This window comes from Falco rusticolus, chromosome 3 (assembly GCF_015220075.1).
Source record: "Falco rusticolus isolate bFalRus1 chromosome 3, bFalRus1.pri, whole genome shotgun sequence".
Taxonomy (NCBI): Eukaryota; Metazoa; Chordata; class Aves; order Falconiformes; family Falconidae; genus Falco; species Falco rusticolus.
The window spans coordinates 70,510,757-70,535,294 of record NC_051189.1 but is presented as its reverse complement, the minus strand read 5'-3'; the positions used below and the strand labels follow the sequence as shown (position 1 = coordinate 70,535,294).

The window sequence follows — 24,538 nt, the reverse complement described above, 5'->3', positions numbered from 1 at the left end:
GGAAAAGGTTATGGGATGCCTACTGATGAGGCCCCGCTAAAAGCAGGCATGGCTGTTGTGAATGCTCCTTTGCAGCAGAAGGTGGTCTAGATTTGTTGTTACTCAGCTTCTTAGTAGCTGAGTTTGATGTAGGTCATTGATTGCTTTTCTTGTACCTGTTTTGGTCCATTATACAAGTCACCAGTATCACAGGCATCGGGGTGGGATGCCTGGTTTAGATGGTCTTCCAAGTTCCTTTCTAATTCTGCTTCCTGTGAATATTCCCAGGTCTTATGGTTATGTGCAACTGTCAGGAGAAGAGTAGTTTAACTGGGGAGAATTAATGCTATATTACGAAACACTTAAGCATAAGGTGAATGTAGTGCTGTATGTGGGGAACTAGGAGGCAAAAAGGCATTTGTCAGTGAACTTGAGAGAAAAAAGCCTGTGGAATAAGTAAAAAGGTACCTATCAAAGACAGATTTAATTTCTCATCTGTAGTGTGCCCTGGCAGGTAGCCTGAGGGACTTGAAAAGATGCGATTGATCTCAAATGAGCAAGCAGAATACTCATTTGGTTGTCCCAGCTTCAAATACACAGCTGCAGGAATTTTTTCCCTTTGAGATAGAAGGTATTGCACAAGGGTGAGGAAGAATTAAGATGATTTGACACAAAAAAAGCTTAGTTAGATCCAGTAAATTCAACTACAAATATATATATATATATGTAGCTACACAACTCCTGTATCCATCATGTGAAAACAGAATTAGGAAGTGCAGTAGCCTGGCTTTGTCCTAGTTCTTCCTCAGACAACATTAAGACTCTCCTTAGAAAACGGAACACTGAATATTTTCAAAGATTATTTTTATGGGGGTTGAGTTTTGGAACTTAAGATATATATTTTTTTTTTTCCCCCCAGATAATTTTTTCAGGCTATTGTAGTCCTCTGTTAGGCATGTGAATTGCTTCAGGTGGTGCCTTATATTATGAGATGGGTATTTAGGATAATTCTCAATATTGTTCAAATCCTAGTGGACATGTTTTTGAAAGCCAGTCCTGTAGACTTAAAATCTAAGTATTTGTTGGATGGCAGTATGAATTATGACCATGGAAGACTAAGACAGTGGCTTGAGTTAATGGTAGGGTGATACCCTGACCCTTGTAAATATTGCTGGTCCTTCAGTAGGAAGGACCTTAACTACATTGTGGGTGGTAACCTACTTCATAGAATTACAGAATCATTTAGGTTGGAAAAAGACCTTTGAGATCATCAAGTCCAACCATTAACCCAGGGCTGGCAAAACCATCACTAAACCATGTCCCTAAGCACCACCATCTACGTGTTTAATTTTAAATAACTCCAACGGTGGTGATTTCACCACTGCCCTGGGCAGCCTGTTCCAATGCTTGAATGCCCTTTCAGTAAAGATTTTTTCCCTAATATCCAATCTAAACCTCCCCTGCCACAATGTGAGCCCATTTCCCCTCATCCTGTTGCTTGTTATCTGGGAGGAGACCAACCCCCACCTGCCTACAGCCTCCTTTCAGGTAGTTGTAGAGACAAATAAGATCTTCCCTGAGCCTCCCTTTCTCCAGGCTGAACAACCCCAGTTCCCTCAGCTGCTCCTCATCAGACTTGTGCTCCCGACCCTTCACCAGCTTCGCTGCCCTTCTCTGGACACGCTCCAGCACCTCCATGTCCCTCCTGCAGTGAGGGGCCCAGAACTGAACACGGGATTTGAGGTGGGGCCTCACCAGTGCCGAGCACAGGGGAATGATCACTGCCCTTGTCCTGCTGGCCACACTGTTTCAGATACAAGCCAGGATGCTATTGGCCTTCTTGGCCCCCTGGGCACACTGCTGGCTCGTGTTCAGCCAGCTGTCCACCCCTACCCCCAGGTCCTTTCCCCCCAGGCAGTTTTCCAGCCACCCTTCCCCAAGCCCATAGCACTGTGTGGGGTTGTTATGATTCACATGCAGGACCTGGCACTTCTCCTTGTTGAACCTCACACAACTGGCCTTGGCCCATCGTTCCAGCCTGTCCAGCTGCCTCTGCAGAGCCACCTGCCCTCAAACAGATCAGCACTCCTGCCCAGCTCGGTGTCATCTGCAAACTTGCTGAGGGTGCACTCAATCCCACACATTTCAATATAGTGCGTCTTGGTGCAGTTTTTCAACATACTCTGCATTGTGCATTTAATTTTAATTTAGTGACAATAGCCTTGAGATTCTCGGTGGCGTGATCTGATATACTAGCAGAACTCTTTGAACAGTGTGTTGTGGTGTTAACTTACAACAATTGAGTCTGAATCATTTGGGGAATTAAGTCACGGGGTGTGTGCTTGCTTGAAGCTGTAGCTTGGGTAATGTGTGTACACACCATGTGAAACACCCAACACACCCCTAAAAAATGAGTTTTGGCATTCCTTTGAGTAGAGGAACACAGGATGGTCAGACAACAGAGAAATGGCTGGCAGTGCAAACATATGATAAAGATACAGATTACAAATGATGTGGCTCACAAAGCATGTTTTCTTGGAGGATCTTGCTCCGAAGATGATGTGGGAGAGTGTCTTAGTAAATATGGGTGTAAATGTCAAGCTTCATGTAAAAGTTTCTTTCAAAATAATAAAAGCTGCTGTCTCTTCCCTATTGTAAGAAGCAGCTTTGCTTTCCCTTGAGTTCAGGAGAAGTATCAATACAGCACATCTATGAAGAGAACTGAGTGACTGTGAAGACATTCCTGTTGGAGTTTATAGAATGAATAGTAGAAAATAGTCTGGGTGGTTTAGAAGTGGTTGTATGCTAACAGCAAAACAAGGAGGTGAGAATCATCAGAATTCAAGTCATTGCTCTGCCTGAAATTTCCTGATTTGTAGAAGACGATCAAGTATGTCAGTGTAGCTTCCTATCATAAATAGTGTGAAACCTTTCTGGTAGCGTAGACACTAGTCTTGTGATTTAACGATTAATTGGGAAAAATACAAACACAAGGTTTGTTCTTTGTAGGTACCTTAGTAGCTGAAGAAAATGTGAAGTTGTAGCTGGGAGACTTTTTTTTTTTCTTTAGGTAGGTTATCCTTATCTGTTTCAAATACCTCTTTTTCATCAGAAAATAGGCAGTGAGAATGGAAATATTTAAAAATTTAATTTAGGATTTACTATAACTAATGAAATCAGTGAATTAGTTCAAGCAATATTCCATGTATTTGCATTGTGTATTTCCAATTTTAAAAGGAATATAATTTTGTAGTTGCTCTGCTTATGCTAACTCTACCTGTATCAAATGCCAAGGCTTAATGAAGCATTTAAGGTTTACTTTATTTGACTTTTGAATGAATTCAAACAATTTTTCATGTACTTGCATTTTATATTTTGTAAAAAGATGGTTTTCAAATACTTACTTGTGTAGGACTGTCATCTCTCTCTGTTAGTTCAAATACCAGTATTCATGGAATCTCAATGTAATTTGTAAAGAGCATGCAAGTTCTGACTTACGAAATAATGTTTGAATTCAGTCTTGACAGTGGTCATTTTATTACCATTAATTTTTTTTTACACAACTTCAGCACTTGATGAAGATCCACATCCCTAGGGACTGCAATCTGAATGCTCATTCTACAACCTCTGCATCCTCCTGTAACTGTGGAAATAACCTGAAGGAAAAGTCCATGTTGTGAGACCAGAAAGTGTAGTTTTGGTGTTCCCTTGCTGTGGAGTTCTGTAACAGTAACAGTCTTTAATCTCAACGGGTTTCTGTGCTCATTGTCTCTTACCAGACCCAGGTCAAGGTTCGATAGACTGACATACTGTCAGACCAAAGATCCTCCTATGAATAGGAGAGAAGGGCAGCAAATGCCTCATCTGCTGATGTTTGTCTTCTGCCAAACAAATACAAAGTGATTCCTCCCCCTCTATACCTGCCACTTTCTTGCAGGCAGCTGTTCGGCACTTTAACTAAAAATTGATGGAATTTAAAGGAAGAAAACAGTATTGATCTAATACCCATTAATTTTGAACATGTTGGCATCTTTCCTTTAGAAATTTGTATTAATTTGACATAAAAGAACTCTGAACTGAGGACATAAAATATCTTACCCTTAATTTTAACTGTAATTAGTGCATTAAAAAACGTTTCTGTGATATTTAGGGAACAGGTCAAATCCTTTCTTAGTCAAAATTGATAGGCTGAATTCTGTGATAGTTATAGTGATGCAAAGCTCGTTTGGAACTGGGCTTAGCTGGTAAAGCTACTGGTTTGAGGGATGCTCAAGAACATTTTGTAGAGTAGAACTGGTTCTTATTCCTTTGCTGTGCATGTTTTGTTTTCAGTTCTCAGACTTGTTTCAGTTGTGCAGCTGGTACAAAGGTATTTTTCAGTAATTGAAGCTGCAAGAGATTAGTAGTGTTTCAGCAGTGATTAAAACTACTGATGGGTTTCACTCAGAGTTTTCCAGGCAGCAGGGAATTTAGATTTTTTTTGTTTTTTTAATCTCACAGAAGTTCAAAAGAGGTGTAGAGCTTTATGTGCTGGAGGACAGTTACAGGCACAGTTCCACAGGGGAATGACTTCCAGTTGCACAGGGGTTTGATTTCGGTTTGCACCTGAGAGGTTTATGTCATCTGCCCAGTATCAGCGGTTTGTTCATGGCAGCTGTCTCTAAATAGCAGTTTTCACAGGACTTCTGTCTCCATTCTGTTTAGAAAAGAGTTAAGTGTAAGATAAGATAGAAAGCATGGATGGACCCTCATTTGGTTGCCTTCCTGCTGTGGACCAATCCAGCTCACCTGAGGTGTACTTTTTGGCTTCTAAAGGAGTTGGCGAACACTAACAGGACACGCATTCAGCCTACACTTCAATCCCCTCCTCTCTCTGTTGACTGGATGAAACTTTTCTGTCTCCAAAGGGTAAATCACTCTGAAGTTCAGTGTCTCTCTCCTTGAGAGAGAAAGGAAGAAGAGGAAGCAGAGGTGTGTGTGGTTGGCTGCAGTGAGTCACCTCAAATGATTAAGCAGCTCTGAAAAGTGGGCATACTGCTCGTATTTCGGGATTTACTTGGATTTAGGTACCAACATCTACCTAAACTACATTTGCCTAAACTACATCCCGCTCTGTAATAGAAGACACCCAGTTTTCACAGGAGCTGTGAGATGATTTGTTTGTTTGGTTGTTTCTAGATATATTTCCAGGGGAGGAATGAACAGGAGGGCATAATTAACCAAAGCAAAAATGAAAGGAAATTGTGCAAATCTACTTTGCATACATGCTTTGTTTCTGTTGTTTGTTTTCAGTCTTGTTTTCCTAAGAATCCAAAGTGTAATCCAAAGGCTATGTTCTTTCTCCAGTCCTTCCTCATAAAAACTCCTTGAAGCTTTTTGCTGAACTTCAGCAACATCTGAAAGAGGGAAGGGCATTCAAAGCCATTAAGTACTTGCAAACTTTGATTAAAGCGGTTGCTAGATATTGGAGATGCACAAAACCAATTTCTACACTGTAGCAGAAGTTGCTTTAAAAACTCAGGGCTAGTGGACCCTGCTGAGTATGCCATGCATAGCTGGGAACTAGCTGCAACACCTACACTGCAACCTGCTGTGGCCCAGTGATTAACCAAAGTGGAAGAGGGACAAGGGGACAGTTGAAGTATTCTGGTGGGGCGTAGTGAAGAACCAAATCACTTTAGCCGTGGTTGAAGATAAGGGGCACAGGATGCACATTCATGGGAAACTGGGCTTCATTGCTTCTGCTTGGCTTTCTTCTTCGCTGCCCTTCTAATTTTACTGTAGAACCTCTTCCCTTTTTTTATTCTTTTACATTTGTAAGTCTTGTGAATAACTTAAATAGCCGACCTGTTATATAAAGGTGAAAATAGCTAGTGCTTTTATGCTAGATGAACACATATATGTGTTACTTTTGTTGCATGGAGAAGCTCTGTGCTATCCAAGTCTAGAAGAAGGTTGGGCTGCGTGTATAGATGTTAATGAAGAACTGCCTTGAAGGGAATGCTGACACTAGTTGACCAGAGTGGTGTTTGCCTTAATTTACAAACCTGAAATTTTGTGTTTATTCAAAATTTGAACAGCTCAGAACTGTAACAGCAGTCTTCTGGCCTTCATAGGCTTCAAGAAATACTTTGCGCAGGGTTCACATTCTCTATTTTAGATATGACAGTTATATTTCCAGCACTGTAATTGAGATAAAAATCATAGTGAGTTTAAAGAAAAATATGGGATGGTTTATTTTATGAAAATTTTCTTATGGGGGTTAATTGTGATTTGGCAAGATTTTAAGATTCTCATGTTCTTGTGCTCTTAAATCAGCCTTCCTAGTTGTTCATAGGAGCTGTACTAAATTACTATAGCTGACAAAGTTGAGTCTTTACTTACTCCAGATTTTGGTCATGGGTTTTTTTATGAAGATTAGTACATGTGTGAAATACTGTACCTGCTGTCTGTTCTGTCCCCTGTGGTGGTGTTTGGGTTGGTTGGGGTTTTTTAGTGTGTGCTTGTTTAAAGATGTGGAACTACTTGTTCAGAGATGCCACTTACATGTGCACGTACACTTGTATAAGATACCATGTTTAGTGTATTTATGTATTGGTACAGTTTTGGGTTTATTTTTTTGATTTCTTTTTAGCGGATATAGCTCAGAGATACAGGATAAGCAAGTATCCAACTCTGAAACTCTTCCGGAATGGAATGATGATGAAGAGAGAATACAGGGGCCAGAGATCTGTGACAGCAATAGCAGATTATATCAGGCAGCAGAAGAGCAACCCTGTTCGGGAGGTCCAGGATTTGGAAGAAATCAGTTCTCTTGATGTAAGTCTTTGAACTTTATTCCTTCTAAATAGTTTCTTTTTCTTTTTAATGTTGGACTAGTGAAATGTAATATATTTGAAGTACATATTTACTTCTTTGTTTTGCATTCAGAAATTTTGTGAGTGCTTTTATTTAAGCAGAGTAGAAAACTGGGTCATTTTGAGTATTACAAATTATTCCAATATAATCACTTTCAACTGCATTAATTTTGTAACAGTAACTCCACTACCAAATTATTTTACTTTTAATCATTTGAAAAGAATCATGTGTTGTATTTAACAAGACACTCCTAATTCCTCACTGGAAAAATATTAACAAGGATGCTTCTGGATATTGAAAAGGCAGAAAAGAAATAACTTCTGCTTGGTTATTGACTGTTGAATGAATGGCACCTCCGTATTTAATATCCTTAGGGAGTGATGATAGTTTTTGATAATTTGAGTTAAGTTATAATTTCACCTTTGTTTTTACAGCACAGCAGAAGAAATATTGTTGGATACTTTGAGCAAAAGGACTCTGACAATTACAGAACCTTTGAAAGAGTAGCGAATATTTTGCATGATGATTGTGTATTCCTGTCTGCCTTCGGGTAAGTGTTAAAATTTGTTGTTTGCATGACTTCATTATTGAAATTATGTTAATGAGTTGTATCTAATTTAATTGAATGGACTTTTTAATACTTTGTGTGGCATAACTGAAGAGACTAGACCTTAACAGATAAATACACTAAGAGAAGGACTGGAGGAGAAAACACTTGCTAGCCTGAATGTTTGGTGTGAAATCCAACTTTCATTTTTTGCCTCCTTTTTGTCAGTATAACTTAAATGTAACTGGCGAGGTTTTGGGGGTTATGATAGACAGTTGTGTCCCAAAAACCTGCTTCTTTGGAGGGAGAGGGGAAAATGTTGGGAAGAGTTTGAAAACTTCTTGGCAAACATTTTATCAGCTTTGCAGACTGAGTAACTTTTTTTACAACCTCTTAAATTTTTTTTTCTTTAAACTATGGTGGTTTTTTGTACAGGAGGAAGTTCCTTCTTTTTGTAGGTGGGACTTTTTTTTTTTTCCTTTTTTCCTGTAACAATAATTTTATAGTTACTTGCTCACTTCTTCCTGATGTTGGGGAGAGAACTTTGTTCCAAAATGCCTGATTTCTATGCCTGGGTCTATTTCATGCAAGTTCTGTGTCACTGTGCTTAGTAACAGTTAAAAAGGGAATTGCATTGTTGAGCTACATAGTGTGAGTCTAGAAGAAAAACCTACAGAAATTTAAATTTCTCCTTGTTACACAGTTTTACAGTGATAATTTAAAATATTACAAGATCTTCACTGGAAGAAGAATAATAAATTATGACTGAGTGATCCCTTTCTAAGTAGCATAATAAAATGCAATTATAGATTCTCTCTGCAGTGTTTAATGTGGCAGCACCACCCACTTTAAGGTGATTGGGCATAAATGTGAATGCAGTGGTTTGCAGTCTACCTGCAGTTCCAAGACCAGGGAATTTGCATGGATTATACTAGCTTTTATACCATATACAGTCACCCTGACAGTTTTTTGAGTTGGATGTAGCGAAGAATATTGGTGAAACTGAGAGGTGTTATCAAGGTAGAAAATGTTTCATCTGTTTGCACAAATTTTTTTTTTTTGTCAGTCACTGATGCCTCTTCTAGTATGTCTCCAAAAAAAGTGTGTGGGTGTGAGAGAGTGTTTGTAATGTGCAAGAGTACACATGGCTTTCCTTTCCATCATTTCCCAGTTAGGTACCCTGTGACTGTGTAAGCAGCCTTGGCTGTGAGCAAATAATCAAGTCTTGTAAGTCTGTGGTCTGTAGGTCTATCAGTCTTAACCCCAAGTGTTTTCTGATGAGCGCATCCATACTGGTTCTCAGGGCAGCCAATCTGAGTTGTTATTAGAATTTTAAATTATTTTTTGTCCCCCTCGTATGACTTGTCATCCTTTTCAGGAATGCCTCTTAAAACATCATTAGTAAGGTATCAATACTTCTAAGATCCTCTCTCCTGTTGTTTGAGTCTGTTCATCTTTATATTGCTATTTGTCAACTTTGTATAATGAGAAATACTCTCCCACCGCTCAGTGTTAGCATTTGGTTGTTGGACACTGTCCTTGAAGTAGTTACTATGGGGTTTTTCTTTTTTCTTTCTTTAGATATAAGCAAACATAATGGAACAGATCAGAGGTTGATTATTTGTACCCTGCCCACGTAACTACACAGCGAGCTTGCTGTTACTCTTTTCTCCAGACATCCATTCCTTTCCTAGCTTGGAGCTGTTTGTGTTTTAAGGTGCAGCCTTCCAGACAGCAACATTGGAAACTAAACATTTTCATCTCTGAGTGGCTGTGGTTCTCATGCTTCCTAACAAATTACATGTGAAAAGACTTCTGAGGGAGATACTAGCTATATAGCAGTGCTTTCTACTCCGGTTATGTATAACAAAATGTTTCATGGGGAGCTGGCGCTGATCAGCCAGACCCTTCTGACTGGGCATCCTAACAGCCCCTGGGAGGCATTTTTTGTTTTGCTATGCACAGAGTTCAACAGGTATATGGTTTGGGTAGTATATGGTAACGTGCTGTCATGTTCAAACTTGTAGTAAGCTAAAATAAACTCAAACCTATCAATTTGACAGGAAAAAAAATAATTACTTCACTAACTTCTGTCAAGGCAGAACTGTTCCCTGCTATGTCAAAGTTATTGTGGCTTTAGGTAGTGGTAATAACTTCTTTTTAAATTCTATTAATGGTACGTAGTTGCAGATCATCTTGATGCTTAGAACTATTCTTAAATAATCCTTACAGTTCTGTTAAGATCTGAGGTGACCGCAGAGCAAAATTAATGAGAGAAGACAGGAGGATACTGAGGAAGAGATGGTTAGAGGTAGATTTTAGAAGTAGAATCAGGGATAAATCTGAAATGTTTGTAGACATGCAAGAGAATGGCCTTGTGTGATTGACCCATGGCATAGGAAGCCAAATGCAGAGAACAAAAACAGCCAAAAAACCACTTTTCTCTTAAAAGGCTTATATGAACTCATGAAAAAGAGTAAAGAATCTAGGAACTGTTTTAATTTTGTTAGCAAGAAATGGGTGTGAGGGATGATGGGGAGCTGGGGTTGTGTGGTTCCAGGAGGTTCACTGTCTACGTTACTGCTTCAAGAAGAGACAAAATGCAAACTGAAATATTTCCATTTTGGTAGTTGTTTTAAAAAGGTGTATCTTCAGGCATTTGGGATTTTCACATCGTGTCCCCTGTTTATTTATCTGAAGTGAATCAGTCACAACTGAAGCTACTGAAGTGGAAGAACACAGAAGAATATCTTCTGGGTTCCACCACAGGTTTACCCTGGAGCATGTATTTCATTATAGATTATTATCAGTTTACCAAGCAGTGATCGGACAGGTGGTTTCTATGTCTTCACTTTCTTCTTCAGTGAAGGGTTGTTTAGGATGCAAGTGGTTTACCTCAGTAATTAATGATGGTCACAAAGGAGCGTAATTTCACATTATGGGAGCAGTTATGTCTGGAATACAAAAATGCATTTTAAAACATACACCTATCAGTATTTGTACCAGTTTAGAGATGTAACATACTATGCAAGACATCTTTTGAATGTGATAAGAAAAGGACAATTGGACCAAAAATATAAGGCTTAACTCAAATTATGTTTTGATCTCGTACTCCACCCTCCCTTGACCCTCTAAATTGTTTAGACCCCTGGAAGATTTACCTCATCTTGCAGTGAGATAAATTGAGATATTTTTACTTCTTTTTTTTTCCTCCCCCTTATCTCTCTTAATCAGTCTTCACCAATGCTTATATTGAGTCCACAAAAGAGATACTATAACTGGAGAAGCTGGAACACTTAGCTAACGTGCCCCAAAGGCTGACATGCTTACCTTTTAGCCTAAGCTAAAAGGAAAAGAAATGGGTAGCTCATTTACTCTTTTCTGGCACGTGCAGCCAGTCAGTTCTGTCTTGCTAGCATGAGTTATGTTGGAACATTAAGGCATGGGAGAGGAAAGGAGGCCTCTTTCAATGTCTGAAGGTGGTGAAAGGGTTTATTTCTGTTGAGAGTTCTATTTCCTTTCTTTTTTTTTTTTTTTTTTTGTCTCCTGTGTTGGATGCATAGCTGTCCTCATTTGTTTGAATAAGAGATGATAATTTTGGGGGCACAAGCTGGCAGCTTTCAGGGTGCTCTGTTGTGGCTGGGATTAAGAAACCACAAAATATTCCAGAAGAGCAGGAGGAATTTACTAAAGTGACATTGTGGAGTTTGGGAATTGGTGAGTTTAGACAGCAACATAGTATGACAACATCGTAAGCTGAATATCAAGGAGGAACTGTATGTGTTCTCTGGGTACACACATACCATATCATCAGTGGTCAGAAACTGCATGCTGTGTCCTGTGCTTTCTAAGTCTGCTTTGAAGGCAAAGTGGACAGTATGGGCTTATTTGCTATCCATTTTCTCATTGCTTGGGCTGGTAGAGCACCTCAAAGCCCTTCTTTATGAGGGTAGATGAGATGTAAATTTTTAGTGTAACAATGGAACAGGAAGAGTAAATGCAAACCTATTCCTTAATAATAGGTATTTATTTGTTTATTTACTTATTTTAATTTACATGATTATATTAATTCATTAACATTTTTTTCTGATAATCTCTTATCCAAAATAGTACCGGCATTCATCACTTGCACTTCGATGCCTTTAGTCCACACTTCTAATCCTAGGGACGCATCTTGCTGACTCACTTAATGCCTTCTTATATAGCCAGGCCAAGTTTCTGTGGAGTCACTTTACAGTTTACCTTAAAGATCCAGGATTTTAATTCTCAAATTTTGAAGGAAAAATAAGTAGTAAAGAAAGGATAGCAAATTAAAATACGGGGTTTGGTATCTTAGTTATTTTATTTGTCTGTACCAAGACATGCTTACTGGTTGGTTTGTTGTAGGGCTATTTCAAAAGCAGAGAGATTTAGCGGAGACAATGTAATCTACAAGCCACCAGGGGTAAGTGTAACTATGTATTTTATTCTGCTTATTGTCATTATATATGAATATGAACTAATGGAGACTAAATTCAGATCATTCGGTATGTTACTGCATCTCAACTTTTAATTTATTTCATTACTAAATAGTGTGAGAAATAAGATTTCTCTAGATTTTCTAGTAAAAAATAGTGTTTCTGAGTCAGTGAAAAAGATCTCCATCTCCTTTGTTGCCAGTTGAGTGCACAAAACCTCTGTCATTTTAAATGTCGATGTATAGAATATTTTTTTCTTAGAAACACAGTCAATTCATCATGTGTAGATACTTTGTGTTCTGTAGAAGTCACTAAAATCTGCAAAGTTCAAGCTGGTGCAGTTCATGTTTTTCAAAGCAAGTGACAATTACTATTTTTCTGACTGCCACTTGCCTGTCTTATGTGTCTGAGCCCACAAGGGTCAAGACCTGTTCTCTGCATTAAAAAAAAAAAAAAAAAAGTAAATAGTAAAATTAACTACCTGTTAACAAACTGTCATAAACATAGCTCTGCTTGAGGGAAAATTCAGAAAGAAGAAAATCTGCAAGAATTGCTTTTTAGAAACCTAATTAGTATCTGAAAATGTGCTTTATCAAATTTGATGTATGAAGATAGTTGCTTACAAAAGAGAAATAAATTAAAAAAGACCTAAAGGGGAATGGAGATTAAAATATTTTTTTCTGCAAAAGCAGAATTTATTAGGTTACCTGACTTATATGGTGTTTCTGAATTAAGGTGTGCTTAGTCATGGCCACATCTTGCAAAGTCATGCTTCACTTCATGTTAATCAAAATTGCACTTACATTAAAAGATGACAGTACTGAATTCTGAGTTGAAACTACTGGTGAATGAAGGAAAACTATTATTTATTCATATCTCTTCGGCAAAGCAAATGTAAAATACCAGTTTCAAGTTGTGTAGGACATTAGGAGCATGGTTTTGGTGAGTCTGTCACTATCAGCATGAAGTAGCATTAATATCTGCGTTTAGTTATATCTACATGGGATTTTTAGGTATGGAGATACTATTTCTCAACCTAACAAATAGCCTCTGTTTGAAGCATCCCTGATTTGGAAGCAAAGTATCCTTTCAGTTGTTCTTAAGTTTTCTTAAAAAGTGGAGTTGACTGCATAAATGATCATACATTATATTTATTTTCCTGTTGTACTTTTGTAACATAGTTATTAGAAATGTTGCATGCACAAAGGTTGAATATTGGTGTAAAATTGGCTTTCAGTATTTATATGAAAATTGTTACTTTGCCAGGTAGGTAACCTTCTTTGTAGGTAGCAATGTCATTTTTACTGTTTCTCAACTAGTATATTTTTCTTTTCAACAGGAAAATGCTCCAGATATGGTGTATTTAGGCTCGCTAACCAATTTTGATTTGATTTATGCATGGACACAAGATAAATGTGTACCACTAGTTCGAGAAATTACATTTGAAAATGGGGAGGTAAGACTTTTTTTTTACCGTTCTACTTTTGGGGTTTCTTTCTTAAAACCAAAATGTTTTTTTCAAGGTCTCTAATCCATGCCAAAGAACTCCCTTCATTCTCCACTTTTGGCAGAGAATAGCTGTCAGGTAATGTCTTTTCATTCTTTTGGAGCTTTTTGGTTAGACTTGAAATTCACTGGAGGCAGATTTGTAGCAGTTTCATACCCTACCAGAGGTTATGATTATGTGTACACGTCACGTAAGAAATGTCTAGTGATTTGCAGAGTGTGGACACTTGGGATGCTAAGAATGTGCACGTGTAAGAATGTGTGTAACACCTTGAGTAGGTTGTGTTATTCGTGAAGTAAGTACATTTATATAGATATTATGACTAAATGTTGATTTAAGATCCAGACACAAATGTTAAGTGGTTTTTGCATCTGTTATGATCTGGAGAAAATGTTTCTAGTCAGTGTAGAAAATATCCATGTCAGCATGTCTGTGACAGTTTGAAAGACTAAAATAGTTGTGAACTGTCCTTCAGTTATAAATCAGCTTTCAAAATTTAATGTTAAAGTTGGTAGCAGAAAAATGTTACTGTACTAACCACTTCCAAAGCATTAGCTAATAAATAACCACATTAAATGGTGGCTGACAATCTACTGAACTAGCAGTTTTCTAGGAGCTGTAATAAAAAAACGTGACTTTTGTGGGGGTTTTTTTTGGTCAGTCTGTGTTTAACCACTGGTACCTTCTTAATCTTTTTAGCTTCGCTGCTCTTTCTCCTGGGTTTCTTTTTTTTAGCTGTAAATCATAAGATTGAATTTGGAGGTTTGCTTTTAAATGTCTCTCTTCTTCTTGTTAGCCTTATTTTCTTCCAATACTTTTCTGTTTTCTTTTGTAACTCACTCCTTTCATCTATTTCCAACTCCATATTATTTTTTTTTAAAAATAACCAACAGGAAAAAAATCTGTAGAAAATTAGCAAGTTTGTAGTATCTCAAAAGGAGTATTTTTAGATAGCTACAGCATCTGCTAGAAACTCTGGTGAGGTTTGTAATAAATTGCAGTATATTGTCCACACTGGATTAGAAACCAAAGCATCAGTCATATGATTCATTCTCAGTTTGCACGCTTTATTTTTTTTATGCTGAATCCAGAATGTCTGTAACACTGCTGTTCTGGGCGCATGCAACATGTCAGTTTATATGACAGAGGGAGGGGGAGGGTGGGATGCACATGATGGTTTAAGTACAACCTTCTAGTCAACCTTGCCAACTTTTTCTTGGAAAGTTCAGTTAGTTAAACAAACTTTAATCCTTGACTTGCAACTCAACAGGTACAAGGTGCTACATGTTAACATCTTTAGAAGTGCGTGGTAGATTTTCAGTGTACTTTTCCTGTGGTGAAATTGGATTCTGAGCCTTAGAAGCCAAGGTTCATCACTCTCAGCTTGTACCACCTTGTGTTGTGGTTTTTCTGGTTGTTCTCTCAATGTTCCATTCCTGTTTACTTAGGCAGATATTTACAATTCCAATGTGACATTTTGCCTAGCAACATTTGTTTAAAGATTTAAGTGCTGCCAGTACCCAAACACATTTAAATGTGCCAAAACGGAGATAATTCTGCTTGCTGAGATTGTACAGTATTTGAATGGGCCTTTAATACATACTGCACAATATTACAGGGTAAAAATATGAAGTGCTGTGACTGTTAAGCTGTGTTTATGGTACTACAATGCCATATAAATAACATAAAGACAAACATTTCTACCACATATTTTAAATTCAAATTTTAAATCAAAATTGGCCTCTATAAACTGCTGGTAGGTTTTCCCCTTATTTTCTTTCTTAACGCTTTCATTATCTGATAAGCGTCATGGGCAGACTGGCCAGGAAGATGCCCAATCTGAACAGAGCTCATCATTGTGACTTTAGACAACATGTAGTAATTAAGTAGAAGACCTTGCTTTAGAGTTTGAGAAGACTGTCTATTGGAGAAGACTGTCCCTGTACTCCACAGGAAAAGGGTGTTGGGATCAGTGATAAGCGGAAGAAATCACTGTTTAACCTGTAATCAGTCTGTTTAGCTCTATGTTATACGAATACAACGAACCGTGTGGTTTAACGATGGTACTGAATTGAAAAGTTTTGAAAGGGTAAAAAACTTCTCAAAGGCGTACAGAAGTAAAGTGGGAAGCTCAGATCTAATGAAAAAATATTTTTATATTCTCAGTGCCGAACAAGACAGTAGCCTCCAAGGGAGCAGTCCAAAGCAAATGAAATGCTATTCTGTTTGCCGTGTCCTGATCAGTAAGGCACAGTATGAAAGCTGGAGTAGAAAAGCAAAGGAAGGCACTTTTTAGGAACTAGTTAGAGCCAAGATTGGCAAGGCTTTCAAGCCAGCAGTCCTAACGGCCTATTTGGTCATTAATTGATCTTGTGAATATAATTCTTCAAGGTTGTCGTTTTAGGTGCTTGCAAGCAAGAGGCGAGCTTAGAGCTGGAATAATAAGCTGTGTGAGTTCTTCCTTGGAAATATACCTGCTGAAATGAGTGAGGAAATAGAGCCATAATCATGGTGCTACAAAACAGACTTTTTCCCATCCTTTAACAGGAGAGCAGGCAGAGACCCAGCCAAATTCATGTGTGTAAAAATGAGAACGAGCAAATATGATTAGTGTTGGTTTTAGGGTTGGATTGGGAAGCTCAGATTTCATCAAGAGCGCTGAAGTTCTGAGGACCTTTGCAATCTGCTGTTAAAAAACAAAGCTTCAACTTACCTGACGGACTTGGTTGAAGGGAGAATGACAGCCGTTTCATGTACACTGTGTAACTGGCTGCCTGCTGATATGGAAAGCATTTCTTCCAATTTACTGCAAATGGAAAAATCTGCAGAAACTCTTCTATTTGGTGGCAGAACAAATGAGTGCTGCTTTCTCAAAAAGCAGATTTTATTCTGATTCAGACTAGAACCAAAGAAATAGTAGCACTTCCTTGTACACCAGTTGTGCAAATGAAAGATAGGCAAGACTGTAGGCATTTGTTAGATAAGTGATTATTTCTTGAGTTGGGCTGTAGCGAGTTGAGCTGATGTTTAAAGGTGCCTAAAAATCACTTTCGAAGCAAGCAAATGCATGTTGTTTGGGCTTTGGGTAAAAGAAAAATCCTGAATAAATTATTCAGGGGCTTCCTGCATTTATCTGTCCCTGGACAGAGATCTTTAAAAGGCACTAGGGCTACAAGAATGCATTCCTATGAGGAGCTAGAGCTTGCCTGTCCAACAAAGCTTTTCATTTCTTCAGCAGTTTTAGTAATATGGTAGCCTGTGAATTTAATAGTGGTGGTATACAGATGACCAGTAAGGACACACATACTGGCGAAAGAGCAGTACCTGATCATAACTGATACAGCTTCTGCTTTTTCCTTTTAATTTTTTTTTCTTTTTAGGATGGAGTTATTTAAAGAAAAAACCCACAAATTTGTTGTGCTATGCTAAGAAAAAACAGTTTAGTATATGAACAAGCTAGGACTGGATCTAGAATACACCCTCAAGCTTTACACAGCATTTAATACCATACTGTTCAGGCCTTTTTGCTGTTTCTATGAAGATGATATGTTTTCTCAGAATTGGGCTATTTCTTTTGAGCAAGTATTCCAATATATTCCACTGCAAGTGTATCCCTTCCCGACATGTTGATAATGAAATACCTTCATTCTTTATCTGCTGTATATGATAGAGGAAGGAAATACGGTTAACTGTATCACTCGGGTATCTTAGATGAAGTGTCAGCAGTTAACTTCCTTAAAAACAGTTAAACAGACAGGACTGAAGTAGAGATCTCACTGATTTTTGAAAATTGCTGGAGTCACTAAAGTGCCCTTAAGAAATGGAAGGAATAAGATTTGTCATTTGTTTTCTGTGCAGGAACTGACAGAAGAAGGCCTTCCTTTTCTCATACTTTTCCACATGAAAGATGACTTGGAGAGTTTAGAGAAATTCCAACAGGAGGTTGCACGACAGTTAATAAGTGAAAAAGGTTTGTAGGAACTCCTACTACTTGTTTTTACTGGTATAATTTTTTCAGGTGAACTCAGTAGAGTGGAAGCAGAGGCCAAACAGAATCCTAGCTTTAAAAAGCTTGAGACCAAACGGCTTTATGCACTTTTGACAGTGAGGACGGACTGACTCCTCTAGAAATTATTAAAATAGATACACAATTTATTGGTAAGCAGCTGTTTCAGAAATCCTTTTTGTCTAAGTGACTTAATGCAGTTAGAGAAGATATTAAACAAAACTTGTTTGGATTGTGGCCAAAACCTCTTGAAGAAAATCCGTTATTTTGGTGGTGTTAGTTATTTAAATCTACTTTCAAGTTCTGCTTGTTTTATCTATCGAGTATTTCCACCTTTGTAATAGTTATGAGTGGTTAGGGTTTCAAGATAATAATAAAAAAATCTTAACATGGATTTTTGCCTGCTCACAATTTTAAGGTACAATAAACTTCCTCCATGCTGACTGTGATAAATTCAGGCACCCACTCCTCCACATTCAGAAGACTCCAGCAGACTGCCCTGTTATTGCCATTGATAGCTTTAGGCACATGTATGTCTTTCCAGACTTCAATGACTTGTCGTAAGTATTTTTCTTCGTGCATTTTAATTTGAGAAGAACAAAGGAAAAGATGTGCTCGTATTTTAATCAGTACTATGGTAGGAAGATGAGTAAATCTGGGATAGGTAAGGCTGCCTGTGTATGGTTCGGTGTCAGCCTTAAAGCAATATGAATTGGTGTGAAGTCATTGTTTATACAGAGTTGCATTGCTTTACGCAAGAAGAGAAGCTTGCATTACAGTTTTAGATACTGCTGCTCTTTTATTTCAAAATTCTGCTATTTTCCATAGTAGTTAGGCATATGGAGTCTGGCATGGTATTTTTAGTGGTGATCTAGAGATATCAGTTAACTGTAAAAGGTTTAAAATACTACATGGAATGTTTAAGTGCTGTGTTACGCAATGATTACTGTAAAATGCACCACGTAAGAATTCCCAGCCTGCTCGCCTGCTGGCTTGCTTTTTCCTGCTGTGCAATTCCACCCTTCCTGCATTAGTCAAAACCTGGAAAGCTGGCATAGAAATGTTCTGTCTCCCCTGGTTCAGTTGAGGAGTGAGGATGTGTAAGTATTATTTTCAGGGGCTTTCAGCATGAGACAAACGCTCTGTCTTTGCCTTCAGGTTGTGTGTTGAACTCCAGTTTCTGCTTCAAAGGAGGTACCTGCATATACACTGCTTGTTAAGTCCTGGTTAGATGCTTAGGCTTTGAGACTTGAATTTTTGTCCATTCATACTTTTAAAAACTCAGGGTATTTAATTTTTGTCAGAGCCAAGGATTCAAAGTGCAAGCTTAGCTTGCAATGTGAATGTAACCCCATGTCTAATTCTGCCATTCCAGGAGGCATTTTTCTACCTGAAATTTGACATTTGGAAGGAGGGTTCAAACCTAGCTTCTCCCCAGAATTCTCTACAGGCTTATTCTTAAAATGTAGTTTCTGTTTGATGTATCTCAAATAGTGCTCTTCAAATACCTAAAGTTATGTATGTTGAAATTCTACTGACTATTTTTCTCCCTCTGTTACCATTTCTTTGGAAGATCATGTTCACTGCATGCACCATCACTTTTTAAAAAAAAAAGGGGGGGGGGCGGTAATTGCATTCTGAAAGCACTTTTTATTACCACTTTTGAAATAGCCTTGAAATAAATTAATATTTCTTACAGGGGTAATAGAGATGTTTAGTTTAGACTTTCATGTTATCACAGAATCACAGAGTGGTTAGGGTAGAAGGAAACTCTGGAGATCTTCTAGTCCAGCTCCCCCTGCTCTAGAACAGCTTGCACAGAATCGTGTCCAGGCATGTTTTGAACGTCTCCAGAGGAGACTTCACAACCTTTGAACAACCTGTTCCAGTGCTTCGTCACCCTCAAAGAAAAGAAGGTTTTTCCTCATATTCAGGTGGAACTTCTTCTGTTTCAGCGTGTGCCCGTTGCCCCCTGTCCTGTCACTGGGCACCGCTGAGAAGAGCCCGGCCCGTCCTTCTGACACTCGCCCTTAAGATATTTGTAGACACTGCTAAGATCCCCTCTCAGTCTCTCTTCTGCAGGCTACACAGGCCCAGCTCTCTCAGCCTTTCCCTGTGAGAGAGGTGCTCCAGTCCCCTCATCATCTTTACAGCTCTCCACTGGACCTTATGTTTCTTAGGTGTTATGTTTCTGGAATTCATTACCAGTTTAATAACAGCTACTTGCATGTTTGTATACCAGTTGTTACATACAAATGAAGATGAGAGAGATACATCAGGATTGGAGACAGTTGCTTAAGGATAAGTAATTATCCAGCCTTACTCTAGGAGATTGAGCTGATGCTTAGAAATACCTAACAGTTTGGAAACAAGGGGAGCTTGGAGCTCCTAGGGTGACATTGTTTTGTGTGTGTGTGGTTTGGATTTCTGTTTTGGTTTTTTGGTAGGGTTGGTTTTTGTTAGGTTTGTTTTTTGGTGTTTTTTTAATAACAGGTACAGTCTTAATTATGAGAATTTCATCTACCTGCAAGGATTTCTGCCACTTCAGTACATTTTCAGGACTCCTACAAACTGGCCCCAGACTGTCTCTTGTGATCTTAGTGCTGCCACCAACCAGTAGGGTTTGCATATGGCACTTTCACAACTGGCCCATTAAAAGATTCCTCTCTCTTTTAGGGAGTTGTCTTTTTGGAGAATAGCCACTTCATAGGCAAATGAGACCACCACTCAATATTTTGTCCTCATACTTTGGCCACTTGGCCCTATTCATCCTGCTGTTCCAGGTTGGAAATTATAGCCGGGAGTTGTTTGGTAGATCAGTTGTAGCTTCTCAGCAAGAACTGGCTGAGGTACAAGAGGCTGTAGGCACCAGATGCCCTTGCTGCGTTAGGAGAGGGGAGGAGGTTAGAGAGGAATGTCTCCGGCAGTGTGCCCGACCTAGAACAGGACAGGAGCCTGAGGTAAAGCAGGGAGCAGTGATTCTGCCGTCCCTACAACTGGGCTGGAATGATCCTTCTTCTCTCAGTCGGTACTAATTCCTGATCTGGGAGGGGAAGAGATCCCTCGAAGTACCACTGTAATACTGATGAGTTACAGACTTTGCTGTAGTGATACCCTCTGACTCTATATTAAGCTGTATTTTGTCCGTGGAGTTTTCTGATGATCTGCAACGCTGCTGATAGCCCATCTGACCACACTGTGTCCCTTTTTCCTAAATTTAATAAGTGGTCTGATGAAATACTCCCTACAAAACCTGTCTCTGTTCATACATTTCCTTTTGATTGCATGCATAGTGCTCACATGTTTTTTTATCTCATCTTTAATACTTGTTAGATCAGCTCCTTCATTTTAAGCTTTTTAGTCTATTTGATGTTTTACAAATAAAATTGGATGCTGTAGTTTAACATGTCTGCTGTGGGTGACAGTAGATGATCTCAGATTAGATTTACATTGATATCCTCTCGGTGCTTATCTCTAGTGTATATGCAGTTGCTTAGGCACTGGAGAGCCTTTCAAAGATGCTTTGTCAATACTGCTACCCAACTGTCATTTGTATCTGTAAACTGTGCATTTGGAACCTGCTGTTCCCTCTTACATTACGGTTAGTGGGGAGCTGAAGTGAGTATACAATGAAGTTATCGGCTAGTACCACTCTGTGGGAGTTATTGAAAAGATGAAATACTTGCTGTGTTCTCAAGAGACAGTGGAAAGAAAAAGAAGTTGGTAGGATACCTTAACAAACCATTTGGCTTCCTGTCCTGTATTAATCACCTAAAAGTGGGCATAGTGTGCTAGATAAACACTGTTTGGCTACTCTAAACAGTGCACTCTAAATCTTCTGTGTTCAGACTTAACTTGTAATAAATGTGTGTGTTTCTGTTGGATTTGTTCCAGAGTTCCAGGTAAACTGAAACAATTTGTACTAGACTTGCATTCTGGAAAATTGCATAGAGAGTTTCATCATGGCCCTGATCCAACTGATGTAGCACCTGGTCAGGTAAGGTTTCAACAAATGTATTTAATCTGGCCATTTAATAAAGGCCTATTTTCACTCCTTGTCAGAGCTGTGCTTTCTAATACACATGCACTTTTAACTTTGGTCTCCTGAAAGATAAATCTGTTTATAGAAGCATAACGTTGCTACTTCAGCTTCGCTCTTCCTTTAACTTCCTTTGGGTAAAGGCAGGGACAGCATTAGGGGAACATACGGTACCCGTTTGCCTTGAATGAAACAGATCTTGGGCTACATGGCTGTTCTGGGCTCATAGACCTGCTCTTGCATTCTCCTGTGATTTCAGTGCAAAAACTGGTATGTCATAGATGCATAATTTCCCACACGATGCACTGTGAGAGGGTGCTTCTAAGGGAAAACATGCATTGATGGAATGTTTTATATATTCATTCGTTGACACCAATCCAAGCAGGAGGCAGGTTATTAGAGCATGAACAAAAGATTGGTAAGTGGTAGTGGGGCATATTACTTTCATTAATGCCATTAACAGGTGGCATTAATAGTGGTCACAGGCTGAATTTGTCAGCTTGGATTCCTCACTGTTCTGCTCAAAGGTTGTCATGCTGTATGATTACATGCCTGGAAGTCACTCCTGGAATCTCTTCAGGAACACAACTACTAGATTCTTCTCCAGACAAAACCTGGACAACATCAGTGCTTAGTTTAATCCAAGAAGCAGAAAAGAAAGGACATTACCAGCCCTGGTTCCCTCTGCCCAGCCCAGTCTTGCAGATGTGTCGTGACCAGCCTTCTATCTTCTTGATACACCACTCAGTTCATATGCTTGTTGTCAGGCTGAAAAGTGCAAATCTAACAGCCTGTCAGGCAACCTTCTCATTACCCTCTAAAAAAATAACTGTTTTAAAACACTTTTAAGTTATATGTTGCATTGTCTAGGCTCAGAGCCACGTTGGACCCAGAGATCTGGTGCCCTTGTGTTGGGTTGTCTTGGGCCATCCCAGAATCCATGGGTGAGGGGCAGAAACGATTTATTGCTACGGGCTCGTTTTCCCTGGTCATCTGTAGGATGTGGCAAGGCTGGCACTGCGCTAAACCTTGTGAGTGCAGCCTCCTGTCGCCCTGCTCAAAGTTAAAAGATTTAAAAGTGTGAAAGCCCTGGAGGGCTTGCCTTGAGCCAGGAGAATGAATGCTTCTGAATGTTGTCATGACTGGCTGCGAAAACACAGGGGCTGAATTGTCTCAGTAGTCATTCCTTTAACTGGTAACTCCCTCAGGAATGTATTGAGCAACCGGAATTCAGGTCGGTATGAGGAGATGCAGAAAACAGGGCTGGAGCCTGAGGCGTAGGGCAGTCAGCTCGGAGCTGCACAGGCGCGTGTGGGAAGTTGCCATCGGGCAGCTGCGGTGTGGAGCAGGCTTGGCCAGCGAGGGAGGGAGCCTGCAGAGGCCCAGGATCCTGCTGCCTGTCTGGGCACAGGCTGGTTGCCTAGAGCTGCGGGCTTGCTCTTGTCTTCATTCTGCCTTGAAAAATGCGTGCAAAACCTGGGATGTTTATTTTCTCATCTCCATATGGCATCCTGCCATCTTGTGGAAGATGTGTATGCGTGTGCGATGGAAATACTGGCCTTAACTAAACTGGAGGCTGCTGTCTTAGCTCATGTGCGTCCCCTGAATTGCATGTTTGTGTTCTGGGGTTTTTTAGTTTCCGTAGAAAAGGAATTGTAGAATATTTTGGCAGCAATACCACTTCTGCCCTGGTGTATCTCAAAAACAAACACACAAACTAGAATGCCTTGAAAGCAAGCAGTAGATAGACTCCAGCAAATACACAGTGGGGTGCATTTGCAGTACTTTTAAGTCACTTGCACATAAACTTGTGCGCCCATTACCTTTGAGATGTGCCAGCGAAAGGAGCATCCTTAACTGATGGTGCTTATTTAATTAATGTGTGTGTGTGTGTGTATTCCACCTGCTTGGGACTTTACAGTGTGCCTTCCAAAAAAATCCCCCTCCGTTTGTGCAAATGCTGGACATCCGTGCACTCCCGTTATTAATACTAGTAGTTCATTTAATGGAGGTTGTTAATTATTAAAATGAGTCTAACAAGAAATTTTGCTGTTTGTTCTGTTTTTCAGCCAATTCAGGATTTAGCAAGCAGCCCACCAGAGAGCTCATTCCAGAAACTGGCACCCAGTGAACATAGGTACACCTTATTGAGGGAAAAAGATGAACTTTAAAAACTTGAATTAATCTTGCAAGCCTTTCAGACAGCAGCATTGACTTCTGTGTGGTGGAAATAGTAAACCTATATTTTCATAATTCTATGTGTATTTTTATTTTGAATAAACTGAAAAATAATTTTTTCCTCCCCAGGCTTGTAAATACATTTGTTTGGTGGGTCATTCTGTACAGCATCTTTCAAACAGTATGTTCCTAATGGTATTGTCAAATATCAGAGACCCATCCAGACTCTTGATCTAACTCTGTTCTGTAAAACTTTTATAATCCAAATGAAGGTATCCTTGCCAGAGACATGCTGTTAACTTGCACTATCCCATTAAATAGGACTTTTGGGTTGTTTTCTGTGTAACCTTGGTAGTATGTGCTTCTTCTTCATGTGAACAGCTATCCTGGTAATCTATTTCTTTGTCACATTTTTCTCCAACTTAAAGAGGGTCTTCTATTCTGGATACTCGGGAGGGGAATAAATTAAAGTTTTACAGAATCTCGTGTGGTGCTTTACTGGGTGTTAATGTCTAAATGATTAAAAAATTTCTGACTATTAAAATACCAAGTGAGGAAAGGAAAGCTTGTTAAGATAATGGCTGTACTTTGAATGAAAGGGCTGTATTGACCTGCTCAGATTTCCTGGAATTATAAATATCGTTATATTATCCACATGGTTGTGTTAAAAGAACGCGAATTTTGGAAACCCTTCAAAGTAGGAAAGGATTAGGGGTGGACTGCCATCTTAGTTTTGTCAGTCTTAAATTAATCTCTTTATGTATGTTAAAATTACTCGGTTTTTTCTTTTTCTTCTCTGGGTCCCTGCTTTCCTGGCAGACATTCACTTTCTGAGCAACCATTGTAGGTCTTCTCATACTCGTTTTCTCTGGCTTGTGCCTTATTTATTGTATTGCATACTCTTTGAATTCTGCTCTGAAGAAAGAATTGCTGCTTTCCTTGTGGACTTCTCTGTTGTGCATAATAC

At 39.1% G+C, this 24,538-nt stretch overlaps 1 protein-coding gene across 1 annotated transcript in view; it reads left to right on the top strand.

Annotated features, from left to right (window-relative positions):
• ERP44 (endoplasmic reticulum protein 44) overlaps window positions 1-24,052 on the top strand; it is a 55,282-nt gene extending 31,230 nt beyond the window's left edge. Inside the window, exons 5-12 of the mRNA XM_037382271.1 lie at window positions 6,614-6,798; window positions 7,272-7,387; window positions 11,771-11,828; window positions 13,181-13,297; window positions 17,207-17,318; window positions 17,773-17,914; window positions 21,249-21,351; window positions 23,463-24,052. Coding sequence (XP_037238168.1) covers window positions 6,614-6,798; window positions 7,272-7,387; window positions 11,771-11,828; window positions 13,181-13,297; window positions 17,207-17,318; window positions 17,773-17,914; window positions 21,249-21,351; window positions 23,463-23,564 — 935 coding nt within the window. The 3' untranslated portion in view covers window positions 23,565-24,052. The remainder of the gene's footprint in view (window positions 1-6,613; window positions 6,799-7,271; window positions 7,388-11,770; window positions 11,829-13,180; window positions 13,298-17,206; window positions 17,319-17,772; window positions 17,915-21,248; window positions 21,352-23,462) is intronic.
• Window positions 24,053-24,538: the final 486 nt, after the last annotated feature.